We start from the raw sequence: 22,290 nt of genomic DNA on the forward strand, positions 1-22,290 counted from the left end.
CGTGGATTGGATAATTGGGTTCAGTGGGATGGGCTTATTGGAGTTTTTTGTGGATGATTAATAATTGTATTACTTGTTCATTCAGCTGTATCGTGTAAGCTGAACGTGTCCATTCTCCATCTGACCTTCTCCACATCGGACCGATTCTGTTCCTCAAGTTAAAATGAAAATCTAAAACAAGAATCGTGCGTTTTATCGTAATCCGAGTGATTCTGATCAATCACAGGAATGTTAATCTTGTTTTTCACTTCCGTGATTCCACAATCACGTGGTTTTTCTACTCCAGTCTCCAGACTCCAGAGTCCAGACTCCAGAGCGTGGCATTAAATTCGTGTACGAGAGTGTCGGTGAGAGCGGGAGGTGGAACTGAGGGTCATGGACCGAGACCCCCTGAGCTCCTCGGACTCCTTGTCAGGTTCTGATGGAGGGAACATCGTGGGTCCGGGAGGGGATGCTGGGATCTCCGGGTTCAGGATCCTGAACGTTCAGAATCTTCGTGTTGGAGATGCCGAGCCAGACCAGGTACCAGGTATGAGGTTCTCGGTGCAGGGGATATCTATTTATGACGTACTCACGGAGGTTGTTTTAAAATGCGTAACCACTCGGGCGGAGATTAATTACCTCAGAACACGTTCTCCTCAGAAACTGTAACTACTACAACCGTCCTTTGTCGATGTTATTTTTGTACTTTGTTTTAAGTAGATTTTCTTTCTCTGCAGATTCTATCATGTTGGTGAAGGTGGAACCGGAATCTCCAGATGATTGTCTCTCACAAGGTATAAAATCCAAAGTTAAATTGTGCATCGTTTAGTTTCAGACGTATTTTCCCAGATATCTCCAAAATTGTTGGGACACCACACACATTAACTTCAGACACTTCCCCCACCCCCTTCGCCGCCTTCCCACGCCTCCTCCCCCCAAGCCCGCTCCCTCCCACAGATCTCTCGATGTCCCTGCTCTCCATCTTGTTCTCCTGCTCCCTTTATCAAATGTTTTATGTGTCGGTCTGTCTTTTTGTGATCAATGTTAGCTCTTACACGAGTCTCGATCTTCTATACAAAAAAAAGAAAAGAAAAAAAAAAGGCTGTCGTCCCTGCCAACGTCTCCAATGTACATTTAAAACACCTTGGACCACATGGCATATCAGCCCTAAATACAAGCAATTTGAATACAAACATAAAATTTTGAATAAACAAATTAAACATAAAAAACAAAACATAAAAATAAATTTGAATACAAATAAAAACAAATACAAATACACACAGAAGATGCATGGACACAGAGGACACGTTCCTTCGAAGCTGTCCATGCGCTCACGCTTTTGAAGTTAAGTAATTTTTTCACAATTGTGTTTTTGTCGTAACTGTATCTATCTTTCGGTGTGTATACTTATAGTGTATCTTTAGTAAGATTCTCGGTGTTAATTTTTCATACCTGCATACAAAATCGTCGGTTAATTCATGTCGCGTATTCTGAGGCCGAGGCTAGTAGGCTTCCGTGTCCAACCTTGAGGCTTTGTTTTTCTCTCAGCGGTTCATTGATTGTGCTGCAATTACTTTCGTTCCCTGTTTTTTGTCCCAGTCTTCACCCCATACTTCCTTGTTTAAAATCTCAACTCAGAAAAAAAAAAAAATTTCTTTCCTTCTCTGCTCTTATTCGTTGTTCTTATTTGTTCGTTCGTTCTTCGACCACGTTGTTCGTGATCTCATGATCACGTTGTTAAAAATGCTTAAACTTTCCCCTGAAGAACTGTATTCTGTCGTATATTATAACACCTTTTTCTTCTTCTATAAAAGGATGCTTTCGACTTGCTCACCAAATCTATTCATTCCAAAAAAAAATTCCATCTCTTACAGTTCCTCTTTTCTACATTCCCGAAACTCTCCTGCACTCCACCCCTCCTTCAGCGTCCTCAAACGTATTTTTGACTCGAAGGTCTCAAGAAACTCATTTTGCAATAAATGTTCGTTTCCCATTAATCGTACACTTTTCAAAATCCAATCTCACCCCTCCCCTCCAAATCTTCCCCATCACCCCTTCCCTCCAAAACTTCCCCATCACCCCTCCCCTCCAAAACTTCCCCATCACCCCTCCCCTCCAAATCTACCCCCTTGCCCCTCCCCTCCAAATCTTCCCCATCACCCATCTCTTTCAAATATTCCCCCTTGCCCCTCCCCTCCAAATCTTCCCCATCACCCATCCCTTTCAAATCTTCCCCCTTGCCCCTTCCCTCCTAAACTCCCCCCACACCCCTCCCCTCCGAGACTCTCCCTCGCTCCTCCCCTCCTAGACTCCCCTCTCACCCCTCCTCCTCAAAGCATCCTCCCTGCTTCTTCCCCCTTCCAACTTTCACCTTCATCTCCCCCAACCTTCTGCCTCGCTCTTCCCCTCCTCACCTCACTGTGCCTCACCCAATCACCATCAAACCTTTTGTCCGCCCCATTCTTCCCTTTCTCCAAGCTATTCTGAAATCTCTGACACACCTTCAACAGCTCTCCCTACCTCTTCCTCCTCTTCCACATCTTACCCGACCCCTCCCCCCCCCCCCCCCCCCCTGTTCTGTATCCGATGCTCCCCCTTCCTCTTCATTAACGGTATGGACCTCAAACATTCGGGGCCTTCGCTCAAACTTGACTGATCTCTCCATACAGGTTGCTTCTGACAAACCAGACGTGATCTGCTTAACAGAAACTTTCCTCCTTCATGATGTCTCTGATTCCTTGGTATCTCTCCCAGGTTACTCCCTCCTCCGGTATGATAGACCTGAGCCTCGTCCTGGAGGTGGGGTTGCTATCTTTATAAAAAACTCTCTTCCTCACTCGCCCTGCACTGCCCTCTCTCCACCTCACCCCCAAGAATACCTTTGGCTACGGCTTCCCCTTCGCTCCCACCTTTTATTCATATGTGTGTTGTACCGTCCACCAAACAGTGATGACTCCATCTACATCTCGCTGTCTGATAATATGGACCAACTAATATCTACCCATCCCAACTCTCTCTTCCTCATATGTGGTGATTTCAATTGTCACCATGCCAGTTGGCTGGGTGTGGGTACCTCTCTCACCAGCCATGGCTCTTCAGCAAAGGACTTCTGCGACTCACTGGGACTGACACAATCTGTCAATTTCCCAACCAGGATCTCAGTCAATGGAGCGCATCTTCTCTTCTGGACTTCGTTATGACTAACTTCCCTGAAAATGTCCACTGCTCTTCTTCTGCTCCAATCGGCTCATCTCATCATGTGCTTGTTAAAGTGGACATCTCTCTGACCATTCTCAGAGAGCCTCCTCAGCGTCGGCGAGTCTGGCATTTCACTCAGGCCAATTGGCACGGTCTTCAAGCAGCCATCAACCATCTGGACTGATCTCCCACCTCTACCGCCTCTGACATCAACTCATCCTGGGAATTCTTCCAAAGTAAATTGCTCTCTCTCATATTCTCATGCACAGATTTATCCCATCTCGTCTTCAGTTGTCATACCCTTCCTCCCGTCCATGGTACACGGAATCTTGTGGTGAGGCTGTTGCCCAGAAACAACTTGCTTTCGTCTCCTGGAAAGCAAATCCAACGGAAGGAAATCTCATTTCCTTTCACAAAGCCTGAAACAAGTGTGTGTCCACCCTCAGGAGAGCCAGGAAACAATATCTCTCCATTCTCAGGACAGAACTCTCTTATCTGTCTCCCTCTTCCAAATCCTGGTGGCGTCTGGTCAAATCTGTTTCTGGTGTTTGTTCCCCCTCCATCCCCTCCCTCACCTCAAACGGCCACACGGCTGACTCCGCACGTGAAAAAGCTGAATGCCTCAACTCTGTGTTTGCCTCTAAATCTTGTGTGCCAAACCCATCCTTCTCTGTACCCACCATACCCAGTCGTACCCAGCTGCTCCTGGACTCTGTGTCCTTTCCTCCTAACAAGGTGGAAAAGTTTGTCAACCCTCGACTCTGATTCTGCAACTGGACCTGACGGCATCAGCCCACGGGTCCTAAAATCCTGTTCTTCCGCTCTTTCCCTCCCTCTCTCTGTTCTCTTCACCCTCTCTTTTGCTCAAGGTCATCTGCCATCTGCTTGGAAATCAGCCAACATCATCGCTTTGCACAAAAAATGTGCAAAAACAGATCCTAGCAACTACAGACCAATCAGCCTTCTCCCAATTATCAGCAAAGTCATGGAATCCATCATTGCTTCAGATATGAAATCTTTCCTCTTCTCCAATGGCTTGATCTCTGATCATCAATTTGGTTTCAGACCTGGTCACTCTACTCTGGACATGCTGCTTCTGCTTTCTCAACAATGGATGGAGGTCCTCAATGCCAAAGAGGAAATTAGAGCTGTCTCCCTTGACATATCACGTGCCTTTGATACGGTCTGGCACCCGCTCTGCTCACCAAACTCTCCTCCTTTGGTATCCATGGTAATCTCCACGCATGGCTGGCGGACTTCCTCTCTAGTCATAGTCAACGTGTGGTCCTGAATGGGTTTCTCTAATCTACTCTTCCTGTTCAGGCTGGAGTTCCCCAAGGCAGTGTTCTGGGCCCTGTGCTTTTTCTGGTCTTCATCAATGATCTTTCTGACTCTCTTGAAATTCCTCTCTATCTCTTTGCTGATGACTCTACTCTCTGTCGCTCCATTCCTCATCCCTCAGTTCGGCAGTCTGCAGCCTCTTCACTCTCTGCAGACCTGGACAAAATCACAGACTGGGCAAACAAGTGGAACATGTCTTTCAATCCTGACAAATCTCACACTCTTACGATGTCTCTCCAAAAAGACCGACTGGACAACCCTCCCATCCATTTTCTGAATAATCCTCTCCAAGAAGTTCTGTCACTCAAGCTTTTGGGTCTCACTATCTGCCATGATCTTTCCTGGGAAAACCACATTTCAAATCTGGCCTCCAAAGCTTGTCGCCGACTGAGCATTCTTCGTCGTGCGAAGTCCTTCCTTGGCACACCTGAGCTCCTCACCACATACAAGGCTTTCATTCGCAGCTCAATGGAATACTGCTCTCCCCTCTGGGCTGGTGCTCCTGCCTCACACCTAGCTCGTCTTCACGCTGTTTAAACCAAAGCGTTCAGAATCATTGGAATCTCCCGCGATGAAGCTAACTCCAAGGGCCTTTCACTCACTCACCACAGGCAGGTTGGTGGTCTTTCCGTCTTCTACCGACTCCTCTCTGGCCTTGCCCCCCCAGCTCTCTCTGGGCTCTGTCCCCCAAATATACCTACAGGTCGCACAAGATCTGCCTGCAACCCTTTTATGGTTAAACTGCCAAAATCAAGACTCTGCTCACCTTCACTCCTTCATTCCTCTTTTCTCCTGCCTCTGGAACAAACTCCCTCACTCTCTTCAATCCCATTCCACCCTCCAGGTCTTTAAAACAGCTGTTCACCACCATCTCTTATCTTCTCCCATCCAAAACCTTGATCTTTTCTACCCCCGCTAATTTCACCCCTAATACACTTTTTTGAAATACCAACTTCTGTCCTGGAAGTCCTTGGTGTCCTTGTGTTTTAAACTTCTCCCCCCCCCCCCCCCCCCACCCCCTTCCCACGCCGCCTCCCCCCAAGCCCTCTCCCTCCCACACATCTCCCTGCTCTCAAATGTTATGTTTGTGTGCTTCCCCTTCTCTCCCCATCGTCCTCCGCTCCCTCTTTTTATATATTTTTGTTTGTCTGGTTGATTTGTTTGTGAAATAAATGTTAGCTCTTTCACGAGCCTCGATTCAGGATACCAAAAAAAAATAAAAATTCTCCTACCAACACTCAATAATTCCCCAAATTAAAAAACTTGACAAAATCATTACCTTCCTTAAGCCAAAAAGGTCCTACCAAAGCAGCCCCTTACAGACCTATCACATTTCTGTGCACACCCAACAAAGTTACAAAACACCTTATACTTACACTCACATCCCTCTCTCACACACCCAACACAGATTCAGACCAAACCACTCCACCACCACTCTCCTCACAAACCTCCCACCTCACACAAAACACCTTTGAAGGCTTTAACAATAGAAAATCACCAAAAAGCACTATTCTCACCCGGCAGACATCAGCAAAGCGTTTGACACACTCCCAAAGCTCTTACTCACAAACAAAATACTCAACACAAACATGCGCAACAACACCAAACGCTGGCTGGCCAACGACCTATCATTCGTAATTTTAACAGGTCATCACGCACACGATACTTTGAAAATGGAATCCCTCAAGGCTCAGTCCTCTCCCCCCACACTGTTTAATCTGCTCATGCATGACATTCCACGACCATCAGAGAACGCACAAATAGCCTCATATGTGGACGATATAAGCATCACCTCAACTCATAGCAACATCAACACCACCACATCACAACTTCAACCCTTCCTCAGCACCCTGCAAACCTGGCTCACCATCAACAGATTAAACGTAGCAACCTCAAAATCAACAGTCACTCTTCTAAAAATTACACCAAGGAACATAGCGCTGCACTACACATCACACTGAACAACAACCCTATTCCACACACACCAAACAAAAATACTCGGCGTCACTTTTAACACATCAATCTCTGTAATGAAATTACAATTCAAGACCTCGTTCTCAGATATGAGGCCTTATTGAAATCGATCTTCACAAGTCCAACACAACACAAACGAGCATCCCATTAGATCTACTAAGCATATAAATGAAAAGCGTAGTAATACATTTGCCATCAATTGACAGTCACATCTTACCAACTCAGAACCGGCTCAGCGGTCATCGCAGCACAATCGGGCAGTAAAACCCTTCTCCTTCCACACACGCAGCGTCCGGATATATATAGCCATGCAAGGAGCATCCCATCTCCAAAATCTTCTTCTTCTTCATTTTATCACAATGTCATTCTCAGATAACATCACAAACATTTTTAAAAAAAAGGTACACCCAGGCTGAACACACTTAGGACACTCCCGGGCCCCATCTTCAGACACCACAAATAAACAACATCACTAACATACAAACAGTACATTAGATCAGTCATCAACGATGCCAGCTCATCTTGGGCCTCCAGTCTATCAAACACACATCTCAACACCCTGCCGGCCATTCAAAACAAAGGCCTTCTCACCATCACATGTTGCACAATAACAACACCCATCGAGCACCTACACACAGAAGTATAAATGCTAAAAATCAAAGACCACTTAGACATGAGAGCTGCACAGTTCCTTGCAATGGCAAATGCCAACCCTAATCACCCACGTCATTACATGTACAACCACCCACCCACAGGCCCCTCGACACATTAAAGTTGCACCACAAAGACACGACAGTAACATCGTTGGTCACATCCCCTTATTTCGGGTTAAGCAGTGAGAAAATAGAACACTAATCCCCCACAATTTTTTTCCTTGTCCAATTTTTAGCTCACCTGGAACGAAGTTCAGGGGAGCTTATGCGATGGCGCGTTGTCCGTCCGTCAGTCCGTAAACACTTGCAACTTCTTCTCCAAAACCGTTGAAGGGATTGTGACCAAACTTGGCACAAATGATACTTGTTGTGTTGTGACTAAAGTTTGTTCACGGCATTAAAAAAAATCGGGGTCTAAGGAGGTCTATGGGGTTGGGGGAGGAATGGGTTGCCCTCCAAAATAGGTATTTTTTTGTTTGTTTGTTTAAAGTCTTATGATTATGCCAGTATGATCTGCATGCTGCCCTGTCTTCTAGCAACCATTGAAATTTGTTTAAAATACCTTTAGTCGGTGCAGTATACTGTTTATTCTACCAGGTGAGCACCAGGGTATTGCTCCTATGTTTATATTTAAAAGCCAATCTCGTAGTGTTCCTGTAGATGTGATCACTGACGTGCTGGGGTAATCTGCTCTATTTAAGTTAATGTTTAATTCATTACGTACAACATACATGTAGTGGAGATTTTTTTTCCCAGCATTACACCGTCTTGAAGTAGGATTAAACGAAAAATATAATTTACTAATCGAAGGGTTACATGTGAAATTTCATTGTTTTTCAGAGTATCGATGTGCTCTAACTTTAAGAGTTTCTAAGTTAGAAATGCTCAGAAGTTTAGAAAGTTTAATTTAGACGTTTATTCACAAGTGCACATGATGATGATCAGAGGGATGATCATGTATGCCTGCAAGGGATATTTACTTGTGTAATTACTTGATCTATCAGGAGGTAAAAGGGCATTGAACAAAATAATTCAACAAAGCAACTGCATTAGATCATGGTACAAAGTACAAACTCCATTACTTGCTGACTGATGCCAGACACTGGAGCTCTATTTTGTATTAACCTGTCCGACCCACATGAATCAAACTTGATTTTGTAAGATGACAAACTTAAAACTTATAATCGTAACGAAATGTAAAGGCAGTACAGCACATGTACAAGCGTTATTACAAAAATAATAACAACAACAACACAACAGGCATTTTAAGGCCATTTTCCCTGCTAGAGCGGGGGTTAGCCTTGCGGTCCCCATGACAATCTTCTCCATTTTGCCATATTTTCTGCATCTCCCATTGTTAACCCGCTTGCCCGCATTTCTTCTTCGACCATCTTTAGCCAAGTCTTTCTCGGTCTTCCCCGACCCCGTCCTCTACTTCCTTCTACATTCATTTCCATCACTCTTCTCAACCAGTCACTTTCATCCTTCCTCAACACATGACCAAACCATCTCAACCTGTTCCTCTTCACAGCATCCATCACAGGCTCTATTCCCATCATCTTTCGCAATTCTTCATTTGTCTTCCTCTCTCTCTCTCAACGATACTCCACACATCCACCGAACCATTCACATTTCCACCCTTTCCAGCCTTCGTTGCTGCTCTCCGTTCATTAACCATGTCTCGCTCCCATAAATCATAACACTTCTCACACATGCAGCATACACCTTTCCCTTCAGCTTCAATGACACTCCCCTCCTCATCAGCACGCCACTCAGTTCCCGAAACTTCTTCCATTCACATCTCACTCCAGCAACCGTCGCCGAGTCTGATCCACCTTCTCCATTCAGCATGTCTCCGAGGTAGCAAAATGTTTTCACACCTTCCAGCTTCACGCCGTCTCCAAGATCCAACTCAACATTTCCTCCATCTGCAGCTCCCTCTGTGCACACCTTACACTTGAATGTAGCTGCTACACTTATTACAAAAATAAAATACAATAAAATAGTTTTATTCCTTTTGTCACAAGTTTATGTATCACTGAGAATGCGAGTAACACAGCTTCTGTCACTGCTAATTGCAGAAATACACGATGTACATGCATTGGTTAAACTGTAGCTTCAAACACTTTTAGGAAAATAATACTCAAACCAGTAGTAATGTTTGCGTTAATTACGTTATAGGCACAGGACATTCCTATTGATTCGATTACTTGATGTTATTTTTGTGCAAAGTGAAAATATATCTCGGCAATTTCCCGTGTGTGGCGACGAATTTTTAATATATCTCGGCATTTTCCCGTCTGTTATTTCAGGCGGTGTATGACTGACCATGCCGCGATTTAAAAAAAATATATCTCGGCAATTTCCCGTGTGTGGCGACACGTGAACGAAGCTATGCTCCTCTCTCCACATTATTGTGACGACGTATAAATTAAATATTTCATCGTGACGATTGTCATCAAATGGACGAATTTTTAATATATCTCGGCATTTTCCTGTCTGTTATTTCAGGCGGTGTATGACTGACCATGCCGCGATTAAAAAAAAAAAAATCTCGGCAATTTCCCATATGTGGCGACACGTGAACGAAGCTATCTCCTCTCTCCACATTATTGTGACGACGTATAAATTAAATATTTCATCGTGACGATTATCATCAAATGGATGAATTTTTAATATATCTCGGCATTTTCCCGTCTGTTATTTCAGGCGGTGTATGACTGACCATGCCGCGATAAAAAAACAAAACAATATATCTCGGCATTTTCCCGTCTGTTATTTCAGGCGGTGTATGACTGACAATGCCGCGATAAAAAAAACAAACAATATATCTCGGCATTTTCCCGTCTGTTATTTCGGGCGGTGTATGACTGACCATGCCGCGATAAAAAAAAAAAAAAATCTCAATGGACTTGAAGTTACAGGCCTTTGAGAATTCATTTCGTTCTATAAAGGGCAACTTTCATCGGATTTTCTTCACGTTTTTTTTCAACCGAGTCTAAAACTATGTTAGCGACTGAAAAATGAAATGATATATCGAATTTGATTTGAAAGAAAACTGTGTGAGAGAGGAAGACACCACGGGCCTACAAAACAGGCCTCAAAGCTATGCTCGTTAATAAAATGGTGGATATTTGTTTATATGAAGCCTCTCCCACAATGGGTGGAGCTATGGTTCCCAGAATGGGTGGAGCTTTGAGGTTTTGTCTTCTCTGCAAGAACAACAAGAACAAGAAGAAGAAGAAGAACAAGAACAAGAACAACAGCAGAGGGCACTCTATGAGCAGCGTCTGCGACGCGGCTAAAAACAAATAAAAAATAACATGTACATGTATTGATCTATCAGCAATCAAATGGAAACCTCTTCTGGTACCGCTTATTTGAAGACATTCTTGTACTTTAAGCATGTAGCTTCAAACAAATGAAACTATAAAAGGTTACCAGTTCAGTGTAAAAGTACATAGACTTGAGCAAAAGAGCAATTCGCCCCAAAACACTGTTAAATATCCATCAGTAAGTAAATTACAAGGGCAAAAAAAAAAAAAACACAAACAAATAATAACAATAGGTCTTTCTGTTTCAGAGGGTAAGTTTTCTCAAAATTGTATTGTGTGATATTATATCGATAGCATATTAAATTGTATTGTGTGATATTATATTGATATTATTATATCGGTAGCAGTCTGTGTGATAGCCGGCCCGACCTTGCCGTTTTCTAAAATGAGAAAAAAAGATAATATTTTCTACATTAAATATAATTCATTGTAATCAAACAAAGTATCGTATTTATTTATTGGGCTTCGTAGTAGATGAAGACTAAAGGTGGTTGGTAGTAGATGAAGACTATCATGAAAACATTGTAATAATACATGTGGATAGCCCCGAATCACAAATCCTACCTTGCAGTGTTTCCGCTTCCATTTTCACTTGATGTTTGTGAAGGGGAGGGGGGGGAAGGGGGAAGGGAGGGGGAGGGGGGAAGGGAGGGGGAGAGGGGGAAGGAGGGGGAGAGGGGGAACGAGGGGAGAAGGGGAGGGGAGGGGGGAGGCAGTAGAGGAAGGGTAGTGGCTCACGTTTGAGTGAATGTGGCTCACATTTGAGTTAGTGTGATGCCGATCAGTAAGAAAAAGAAGCCGTACTACCAAATTCGTACACTTCCGGAATTGTTTGATTTATTTGTATTCAAATCTCTGGTAATTATTTTGTATTTATTTATGCGAATGTGTACTTGTATATAACTTTCTTCAATTTAAAAAGGCTTCAGCACTATCGAACAATTTATATTTTTTTACTCCAAAAAAACGAAGTTTTTTTTCAATTCTTTTTTTTTTTGCCTAAAACTCTCCCAGGCACTCACTGATGAACCTCTGAAAGTTTGAAGATCCGTTCAGCCATCTCTGAATAAAACGCGGACACACAAAAACTGGACACACACACACACACACACAGACAACTCGCGTTTATATATACTAGGGCATGCCCGTACTATATCTATATCTAAAATTATATCCCCCCCCTCTATTTACATGAAATGGTTTGGTCCAAAGCGAACGGCTTGCGAGTACGGTGACAATCCCCCCCCTCTATTTACATGAAATGGTTTGGTCCAAAGCGAACGGCTTGCGGAGTTTGGTAAAGAAATCGCCATAGCGTGCACAAACGCGCAGGAAAGCGAAAGAATCGCAAATTAGTTTTAATTAGTATTAAAACATAGTTTAACGCCAACATAGCGGCAACATAGTTTGCCAACGTGAAATAAATGAATACGCTCTCAAATGTGCCGTCCGAGGCAGAGTCTGTTCGCCACGTTCGGCACACGTGATAACTCGCTGCTCTCTGATTGGTTGAATCGTTTTTTGGACATAGCTCGGTAACTACTTGTCCGATTAATATGAAACCTTGAAAAGGCACATCCTCGGGTCCCCAGCAATATACCTGGCAAGTTTCAAGTATATCGGACCCGTGGTTGTCGAGAAACAGCGGTCACAGACAAACATACATACATACACACAGAGATTACTGGAATTATAGATAGATATAGATGATGGACACACACATAACTTGTTCTTGGCTATTCTGTTCTTGACTAGCATTGGATCCTTTGCAGGTGAAATAGGTCCAGCGGAGGCTGGTTGTCTTTCTGATGACGCTGTTCGGCCTTCAAACGGCATCTACATGAAGGAAGAGCTGAATGAAGATTCTCTCTCTGCAGATGGTGAGTACAGTGAAAGGATTGTGCTGTCCAGAATGGTTCTTTGTGATGCTTTCCTGCATTTTATTCTAACACTTGCATATCTGAAGTCTCAGGAACAGTAAGATCAGTGCTGTTAAAAAAAAATAGCACATTTTATTCTCACAAATAGGTTAGCCTCCCCCTATACTCGATAGCACAGGGGGAGGCTTATTGCTTTTGTAGGGTTTGTTTCTACAATTAGCAGCCCCGATTTTTAATGCTACCACAGAGCTTCTTAGACACCCCACCCCCCTTCCCCAGAAGTACCAAAGCACCATTTAGAAAAAAAATCTTCATCTACACTCCAAATTTCCGAGCTGCATTTCAGAACTGGCTGGGACTTTCGGAATTAAATTTCACATCAATAATGTGAATATAAAGTACACGGGGTGGAATTAATTTTTTGACCTTGACCTAATTTAAGGTCATGACCTAATTGTAGTCATTTTAACATTTTCACAACATGGAATGAAATTGCCCTCATAAGAGGTCATTACGACGTGTCTGGGACGTCATATCATCACTACGTTGCGTCTGGGACATCACGATATCATTACAACATTGCGTCTCGGACATCATTATGAGGTTGTTTCTCGGTACATATTTATCTGATGAACTGCCATGTTGTTTCATCATTTCCTATCTAAGATAATTTTAAAGGTATGCAAACTAAGCAAATTAATTATACAGCATCATTACCTCTGCCACAGAAGGTGGGCCGAGGTTATGTTTCACCCATAGTCTGTGTCTGTCTGTCTGTGAGCAGGATATCTCAACAAGTTGTGGACAGATTCAGGCGAAATTTGGTGGACAGGTTGGGTGTGTGACAAGGACAATTCGATTCGATTTTGGTCAAGATCTGGATCGGATAATTTTTAAGCGATTCTTCACCATTGAGAAATGGGGCCAAAAACAATATGCTGTATAGTATGGTATTTCAAAAAGTTGTGGACGAGTTATGACAAAACTGGGTCGATGAGTTGGTGAGGTTATGAGAAAAAGCAGATTCGATTTTGGTTCAGGTCCGGATGCAGATCAGGCCTATTGGTGGGATACAAAACATAAACTGTTCAGGCTGGTGGAGGTTTGCACTCTACCGAGTGTCCCTTATAGTTCACTGAAGAAATTATCATCTTCCAGAAAGATTTTTTTTAAACCATCGTGTTTAATATTCCGTGTCATTGTGCAGCACATGGAAAAAAACAAAATATCTAACCTTTCCTTGGGGGAGTGTGCCTCCCGACCTCCCGCGTATACGTTATCCCCTTTGGGGTTTGTGTTCTGATACTTGTACAGCAATTTAATTTAGTATTTCGCTAAACCTCAATTACATCCCTTGGTTAAATATCCTTCATAATTATTGTCACTAATAACATCACCAAATTTCATCAATTATTTTGTTCTCGTTTTCAGCAGTGGAAAGTCTGAAATTTAGCACAGATCTTCATAGTTTCCTGGTTTAGTTGAACTTTCCCATTGGTTATTTGGGGGTCCCAGGTTATAGTGCATCGGAGAATTCTCACTTATCTTTGAGTTAAATTTTCATTAATTTGGCATTTTTCTCTTTCCCTACTGGAACACCTCGAAATACGTAATCTACCCCAAAATGCTCGGTGCGCTACCGACTCGAGAAATGTACTTGCAGTAAATGTTGCAAACACATCAACTCTCAATCATGACTACGTCTCGCAGTGTATTCCTATATATCCGCTAATCCAATTTTTTATTCAGGACCAGAAGAATTATGGTTAACCATTTTGAAATTTCCATTCTTTTTTCTAAATGCTGGAAATTATTTTTCAAAGACTATATGAATCTGATTTTGCGCGAGCAATGGCAGGTTAAAAGTGCCAGGCGAGTGAAACCGAATCAGTGTGAATACACACACACACAGTGCATGTACCACCGTTTAGAGCCATTTTAAACGGTGGTACATGCACTGTGTGTGTGTATTCACACTGATTCGGTTTCACTCGCCTGGCACTTTTAACCTGCCATTGCTCGCGCAAAATCAGATTCATATAGTCTTTGAAAAATAATTTCCAGCATTTAGAAAAAAGAATGGAAATTTCAAAATGGTTAACCATAATTCTTCTGGTCCTGAATAAAAAATTGGATTAGCGGATATATAGGAATACACTGCGAGACGTAGTCATGATTGAGAGTTGACGTGTTTGCAACATTTACTGCAAGTACATTTCTCGAGTCGGTAGCGCACCGAGCATTTTGGGGTAGATTACGTATTTCGAGGTGTGCCAGTAGGGAAAGAGAAAAATGCCAAATTAATGAAAATTTAACTCAAAGATAAGTGAGAATTCTCTGATGCACTATAACCTGGGACCCCCAAATAACCAATGGGAAAGTTCAACTAAACCAGGAAACTATGAAGATGTGTGCTAAATGCAAATGAAAAATAACCGGTAATTGCCACCTGGGGTAATTGATTAGGTGGGAGCTGATTGGTTATTCCCTTCATTCACATGTCAGAGATGTGGGTGGGACTTTGTTCTTCATTTATATGTTGACTGCTTGATGTTTGCACACGTGGTACTTGGGAACCTCGATGGTACACGTTTGTCTGCACTGTCCCTGATGATTCGCCAACAAGCGATGAAACCGGTCTGCCGGCTGAGGCTGTGTGTAGCATTGGGATTCTCATTTATGTACTGTGTGAGACTGTCTTTACAGTTGTGGAGGGATTCTGGGAAAAGTTTGAAACAACAAAAGGGCTTACCTAGTGTGGCCTTTCATGGTTGCTTTATGCAGCTTTCTTCGGCTAGAAGAGCATGGGAGGAGTCGATTTATGTATTTACTCATAGCCACCTGGGGTAATTGAGTGGTGAGAGCCGATTGTTTATTCCCTCCATTCACCTATGAGAGATGTGGGTGGATCTTTGTTTTTATGCCCCCGCCAACGAAGTCGCCGGAGGCATTGTTTTTGGGTTGCCCATCCGTCGTTCCGTGATACGTGTTCGTTACCGCAATAACTTGAGAACGGCTGAAGGGATCTCAGTTAAACTTAGTGCAGGTATGTATAATGAGGTAAAGATGAAAGGACGAGATTTTGGGGTCAAGAGGTCAAAGGTCATGTTAAGTAAAAATTAACATGACCCTGATAGATCAAATGTGATCCATCAGGGAGGTCATGTTAGGTAAAAATCCTGTTACCACGATAACTTGTGAACCAGTGATGGGATTCTGACCAAAGTTGGTACAAGTATGTATTTTGATGCAAAGATAAACTGATTCGATTTTGGGGTCAAGAGGTGAAAGATCAGATGTCATGTTGAGTTACAATTATTTTGTTACCGCGATAATTTAAGAATGGCTGAAGGGATCTGAGTCAAACTTGGTACAGGTATGTATAATGATGAAAAGATGAACGTATTAGGTTTTGGGGTCAAGAAGTCAAAAGTCATGTTAAGTAAAAATCATGTTGCTGTGCCAACTCGTGAACTAGTGATAGGATTTTGAATGATGAACTGATTATGATGCAAAGATGAACTGATTGGATTATGGCATCAAGAGGTCAGAGGTCATGTCAGGTAAAAATGTGACAACTTGAGAACAGTTGAAGGGATTTAAATCAAACTTGGTACAAGTATGTATGATGTATGCATGAACTGATTAGATTTTGGGGTCAAGAGGTCAAAGGTCAGAGGTCATGTGAAGTAAACATTCTGTCACTGTTCTAACTTGTGAACTGGTGATGGTATTTTGACCAAACTTGGTACAAGTATATATATATATTATGATGCAAAGATGAAATGATTCTATTTTGGCATCGAAGATGAGGAGTGAGGTGATTTTGTGATTTTGGTGACGTCAGAGGTCATGTCAGGTAAAAATGTGATCCTTGAGAACAGCTGAATGGATTTGAATCAAACTTGGTACAAGTATGTACAATGATGTGATAATGTGGGCGGAGGCATATTGGTCAACGTGTCGTGACGTCGAAGGGCGTCATTCTAGTTCATATATGTATTTGCATTTTCCAGTACACACTTTATTTTAAGATCGATACCATTGTGTTGATGCTGTTTGCTCTGATCCAAATACTGACTTTTCTGTGAACGATCTTCAGATAAATCAAGGAAGATCATCAGGATCAAGAATATTCATGCCTTCAATGAGAGATCATTGCAGAAAAACCAGAAGGTTCACTGTGTGAAGTACAGGGATTACAAACGGAAATGTGGTCATGAACAGGTACACCTGAATATTGACATTTGTGAAAAGGCACACACAGCACTGAGTGCACTTTGTCATTCAATTGCTCCTCAGCCCCTCATATACACACAACTAGCACTAGCTACACCGTGACAAGTCTGTACAAGTGTCGTATGTACATTAAAGCATTTGGGCAAAAGTCAACCTACCAAGTATATTTGAGGATTCATACAAGAGAAACACCTTTGAGATGTAGTTTATGCAATGCATTTTATGAGAAAACCTACCTTTGGCAGAATCAGAGGTGTAATGGGTAAAGCGTTTGCTCTGAGTCTGGGATGTCTGTTCACTCCCATCCCCAGCCAAGTCGTACCAAAGACTTTAGAAACTATTCGTGTTGCCTCCTTGCTTTACACTCAGCATTTAGGATACCACACGGACAAACAACCATTGATTGACAACCATTGTGTGTGCTTGCTGGGCTGAATGGCCTCCTTCTACAATAAAGTTCCTTGTTTTTTTTTTTTTTTTTTTTTTTTTTAAACCAGAGTCAGAAGAGGACCCCTGCTGTTGAAAAGCTGCACAAGTGCACGGTGTGCAATAAATCATTCACGAGGAGGTCAACGTGCCTGGTACATATGCGTGCGCACACTGGTGAGAAGTCATACAAGTGCAGTGTTTGCAAGAAAGCATTCAGTCACTTCTCAAGCTGCCAGTTACACATGAGGGTCCACACGGGGGAGAATCTGCATACGTGCACTGTGTGCCATAAATCGTTTCTTCGGAATTCCAGTTGCGAGGCACACATGATGATCCATTCTGGAGAAAAGCCTTACAAATGCAGATTGTGCAAAAAGTCATTCACTGAAAACTCAAATGCAGAACGACATATGAGGACCCACACTGGAGAAAAACCATATGAATGCAGTATTTGCAGGAAATCGTTTGCACAGAGGTCATCCTGCCAGGTACACATGCGAACACACACTGGTGAGAAGCCATATAAGTGCAATGTGTGCAATAAAACATTCAGGCACATTTCAGGCCGCCGCGTACACACGAGGACCCACACTGGGCAGATGCCGTATAACTGCAATGTGTGCAATAAATCATTTGTTCAGAGGTCAGCGTGCAAGACACACATGCAGATACACACCGGTGAGAAGCCATATATGTGCAATGTGTGCAGTAGAACATTCAGTGACAGCTCAAGTCTGCGGACACACATTAGGACTCACACAGGCGAGAAACCGTATAAATGCAGTATGTGCACTAGAACATTCCGTCAAATCTCAGGCCGTCAGGTACACATGCGGACACACACTGGTGAGCGCCCATACAAGTGCAATTTGTGCTATAGAACATTCATCGACATCTCAGGGCGCAAGGTACACATGAGGACCCACACTGGTGAGAGGCCGTACAAATGCCACGTGTGCAATAAAACATTTGTTGACAACCCATCGCGTCATGTACACATGACGTCTCACACTGGGGAGAAGCCGTATAAGTGCAGCATTTGCAGTAAATCGTTTACTCAGAAGTCATACTCTAAACACTTGATGACCCACACTGGGGAAAAACCGTTCAAGTGCAGTTTCTGCACCAAATCGTTTACTCAGAAGTCAGGCTGCAATGTACATATGACGACACATACGGGAGAAAGGCCTTACAAGTGCAAGGTGTGCAGTAGAACATTCCGTAACCGCTCAAGCCTCCCGGCTCACATTAGGACTCACACTGGGGAGAAACCGTTTCATTGCAGTTTGTGCAATAAATCATTCAGTCAGAATGCAGGCTGCAAGGCACACATGAGGACACATACTGGAGAAAAGCCTTTCAAATGCACCGTTTGCAAAAAACTATTTAGTCAAAATGCACATTGCAAAGCACACATGATGACCCATGCTGGTTATGATAACGGGCAAACAACACCACAAGAAAAGTATGCTGGGCTCAAAGAAGAGATACCAAACACTACCATGGAAACAGAGACTTGAGAGTTAGAAAACAACTGAGAAAATAAACAAATACTCTCTCCACCATAAAAAAAAACTGAACACGTGATTGTTGTTCATGTGATTTTAGTTACGTTTCATCATGGTTTACTGACTAGGTGCAACCTCTCTGATTGTGATAAATGCTGAAACATTACATGTCTCTTTCATTGTGACCTAATCATGTAATGCTGCATTGTGGCGAATGTTTTCACATAGGGATCCAACGTGGAGGTCACATTGTCAATATGTCATGCTCTGGCAGGAATCGCTGCATTGCACCGTTGTCGCTTTGACCATATGAGCACACTAATCCGAGTCTGGGGAATGGCATTCAATGTCCAAATCAGCTCCTGTTCCAGCTTGTTGAGGGTCTGTGACTGTCGAGGGAAGATTTGAACATGACGATCAGTGATATCCCAGAGATGTCCCAATTGGATTTAAATCTGGAGAGATGGCAGGCCAGGGTGTCATGACATTAACTTTGGTATTTACCAGAAGGTTGCTTGCTCAAATAACCCTGTGAGCAAGAGCATTATCGTGCATAAAGAAGATTTCTGGACCATGTTGTTGAAGGGAAGGCATGTTGCTGCAAGATCCCATTAATGTATTAATCTGCTGTCATATTGCCATGGATACGGATCAAGTTGGCACAAAAGGTTTCTGCAATACCACCCCACATCACGACACTTCTACATCCAACATTTGTGGCTTCCTGGACACAGACTGGGTTACATTGATCAGTGCGTCTTCTGTAGACCCGTGCACGGCCATCATGTCTTTCAAGAAGACACCTGGGTTTGTCACTGAACATAACACTTGCCCATTGCCCCCATGCCCTTCGGACATGCTGATTTGACCAGTGCAAGCGTGCTTGGATATGTCGCAGTGCAAGTCTTGGACACTGAACAGGACGATGAACACGGGTCCGGTCCATGCATCATGGAGACTCCAAAAAACGGTGTTCACATTTATCCTATGAGGTCCAGGTAGTGTGTTTGCATTACTCTGGCCAGTTTAAAACTGATTGCATAGATAGGTCGTACGAATGTATCATTCCTGAGGGGGAGTCATTATCTTGGCATATCTCTTGTTGATACAGTGGCTTGATAACGTCTTCTGAGGTCATAAACGGTTATTCTTCTCATGCTAAAGAGAGTTGCAACATGGCAAGTGGAAAACCTTGCTTGATGGTGTGCAATGATTGGATTCCTCTCATTTTTCTGACATACTTGGCATTGTACTGGATTGTGAAGGAATATACAGTCACGTGAAAAAGTAAGTACACCCCATGTAAAGTTTTGACTTTTTCAACATATTTCAACATACAGCTATTTGATCTTCATTTCAACAATAATGATAGATAAAGGTGATATAATATAACAAATATCATGAAACATTTACATTGTGTAGTCCATTGTATAATTTTTAAAAACATAAATGCAAATTTCGTATGTGGAAAAAGGAAGTACACCCTTGGCTCTAATAGGTGGTATTGCCGCCTTTTGCAGAAACGACCTCAAGTAGGCGTTTCTTATAACTATCTACCAGTCTTTGACATCGACTGGGAGAAATTGTTGCCCACTCCTCCATGCAGAATTCTTTCAGCTGTGCGATGTTTGAGGGGTTTCTTGCATGCACAGCTCGTTTCAAATCCCCCCACAACATCTCGATGGGATTTAGATACGGGCTTTGACTTGGCCATTCCAGAACCCTCCATTCCTTTCTTTCTTTTCAGCCATTCCTTGGTGGATTTACTGGTATGTTTAGGGTCATTGTCATGTTGCAAGGTCCACCTTCGGTTGAGCTTCAACTCTCCGACAGATGGCCTCACGTTATCCTCAAGCACCCTCTGGTACAATGAAGAATTCATAGTGGATTCTATGATGGTGAGCTGCCCAGGCCCTGATGCAGCAAAGCTGCCCCAAACCATAATATTTCCACCACCATGCTTTACAGTTGGTATCAGGTTCTTGTGGTCAAATGCTGTCTTTGTTTTCGCCAAACATGTCTTCTGGTACTGTGGCCAAATGGCTCTACCTTTGACTCATCTGTCCAGAGCACATTGTTCCAGACGTGCTGGTCTTTGCTTAGGTGTTCATTGGCAAACTTTAGTCTTGCCCTGATGTTCTTTCTGGACAGCAAAGGTTTCCTCCTGGCACACCTCCCATGTAGATCAAATTTGTGCAGCCTCTTTCTAATGGTAGACTCGTGCACTTTGACATCAACAGTGGCAAGAGCTACCTGTAGGTCCCGTGATGACATTCTGGGGGTTCTTAGAGACTTCTTTCAGCATCTTGCGGTCTGCTCTCGGGCTGAACTTGCTGGGGCGGCCTGGCCTGAACAAGTTGGCAGTTGTTTGGAATCTTCTCCACTTGTAGATGATCTTCTGGACAATCGAATGATTGATTTCAAATTGTTTGGAGATCTTTTTAAATCCCTTCCCAGACTCGTAGGCATCTATAACCTTCTTTCTGAAGGCCTCAGAGAGGTCTTTTGAGCTAGGCGTGGTGATGCCGCACACTTCAATAACAAAGAGCAAACCAAACGAAATGTCTGAGGTTTAAATAAGACAGGTTCCTCCAAGATCCTCTCTAACGATGTTCTAATCATTTGCACCTGAGCTGGTGCACCTGATTCTAATTTTAGGTATTTGAAGTAGTGATAAATGTAGGGGTGTACTTACTTTTTCCACATGTGAAATTTTCAATTGTGTTTATTTAAATTATACAATGGACTACAAAATGTAAATGTTTCATGATATTTGTTATATTATATCACCTTTATCTATCAATATTGTTGAAATGAAGATCAAATAGCTGTATGTTGAAATATGTTGAAAAAGTCAAAAACTTTGCATGGGGTGTACTTACTTTTTCATGTGACTGTAATTAGCATGTTTTTTTTTGGGATCCACATGCTGGTGTCTCAGAAAGACTGTTGCAAATTTGCTCAGAATAGCTTGTGTTACCTCTAAAAACGTAAAGGTGCATGAGCTGCACGTGCTGAACTATTATAGCAGGAGGAAATTACTTGCAATCAGGAGTACTACACTTCCTCCATGCCATAAAGACACTTGGAATGAACTCTGGAACAGTTCTTCAACAATTACACTATATATTTGGGTTTTTGTAGCAAGAATAATTTGATGGGAAACCGAAACCCAAAACTAAAGATGAAACCTCACTTTGCTGCTATAACAGCCTCCACTCTTCCCTACTTTGCTGCTATAACAGCCTCCACTCTTCTGGGAATGCTTTCCACTAGATGTTGGAACATTGCTATGGGGATTTGCTTCCATTCAGCCACAAGAGCATTAGTGAGGTCAGGCACTGATGTGGTCAAAGATGTTCGATGAGGTTGAGGTCAGCCCAAAGGTGTTCGATGGGGTTGAGGTCAGGGCTCTATGCAGGCGAGTCAAGTTCTTCCACACCGATCTCATTAAACCATTTCTGTATGGACTTCACTTTGTGCACGGGGGCATTGTCATGCTGAAACAGGAAAGGGCCTTCCCCAAACTGTTGCCACAAAGTTGGAAGCGCACAATCGTCTAGAATGTCATTGTATGCTGTAGCGTTAAGATTTCCCTTCACTGGAACTAAGGGTCCTCGCCTGAACCATGAAAAACAGCCCCAGGCCATTGTTCCTCAAACACCGAACTTTGCAGTTGGCACTATGCATTCGGGCAGGTGGCGTTTTCCTGGCATCTGCCAATCCCAGATTCGTCCGTCAAACTGCCGAA

The 22,290-nt window shown here is 42.9% G+C and overlaps 1 protein-coding gene across 1 annotated transcript in view; it reads left to right on the top strand.

The window, feature by feature from the left end:
* Positions 1-210: 210 nt before the first annotated feature.
* Positions 211-22,290, top strand: part of LOC137427831 (uncharacterized) — a 45,401-nt gene continuing 23,321 nt past the window's right edge. Inside the window, exons 1-4 of the mRNA XM_078777259.1 lie at positions 211-529; positions 720-776; positions 12,256-12,363; positions 16,466-16,590. Coding sequence (XP_078633385.1) covers positions 376-529; positions 720-776; positions 12,256-12,363; positions 16,466-16,590 — 444 coding nt within the window. The 5' untranslated portion in view covers positions 211-375. The remainder of the gene's footprint in view (positions 530-719; positions 777-12,255; positions 12,364-16,465; positions 16,591-22,290) is intronic.

This window comes from Myxine glutinosa, chromosome 5 (genome assembly GCF_964187855.1).
Source record: "Myxine glutinosa chromosome 5, kmMyxGlut1.1, whole genome shotgun sequence".
In the NCBI taxonomy this organism is placed as follows: Eukaryota; Metazoa; Chordata; class Myxini; order Myxiniformes; family Myxinidae; genus Myxine; species Myxine glutinosa.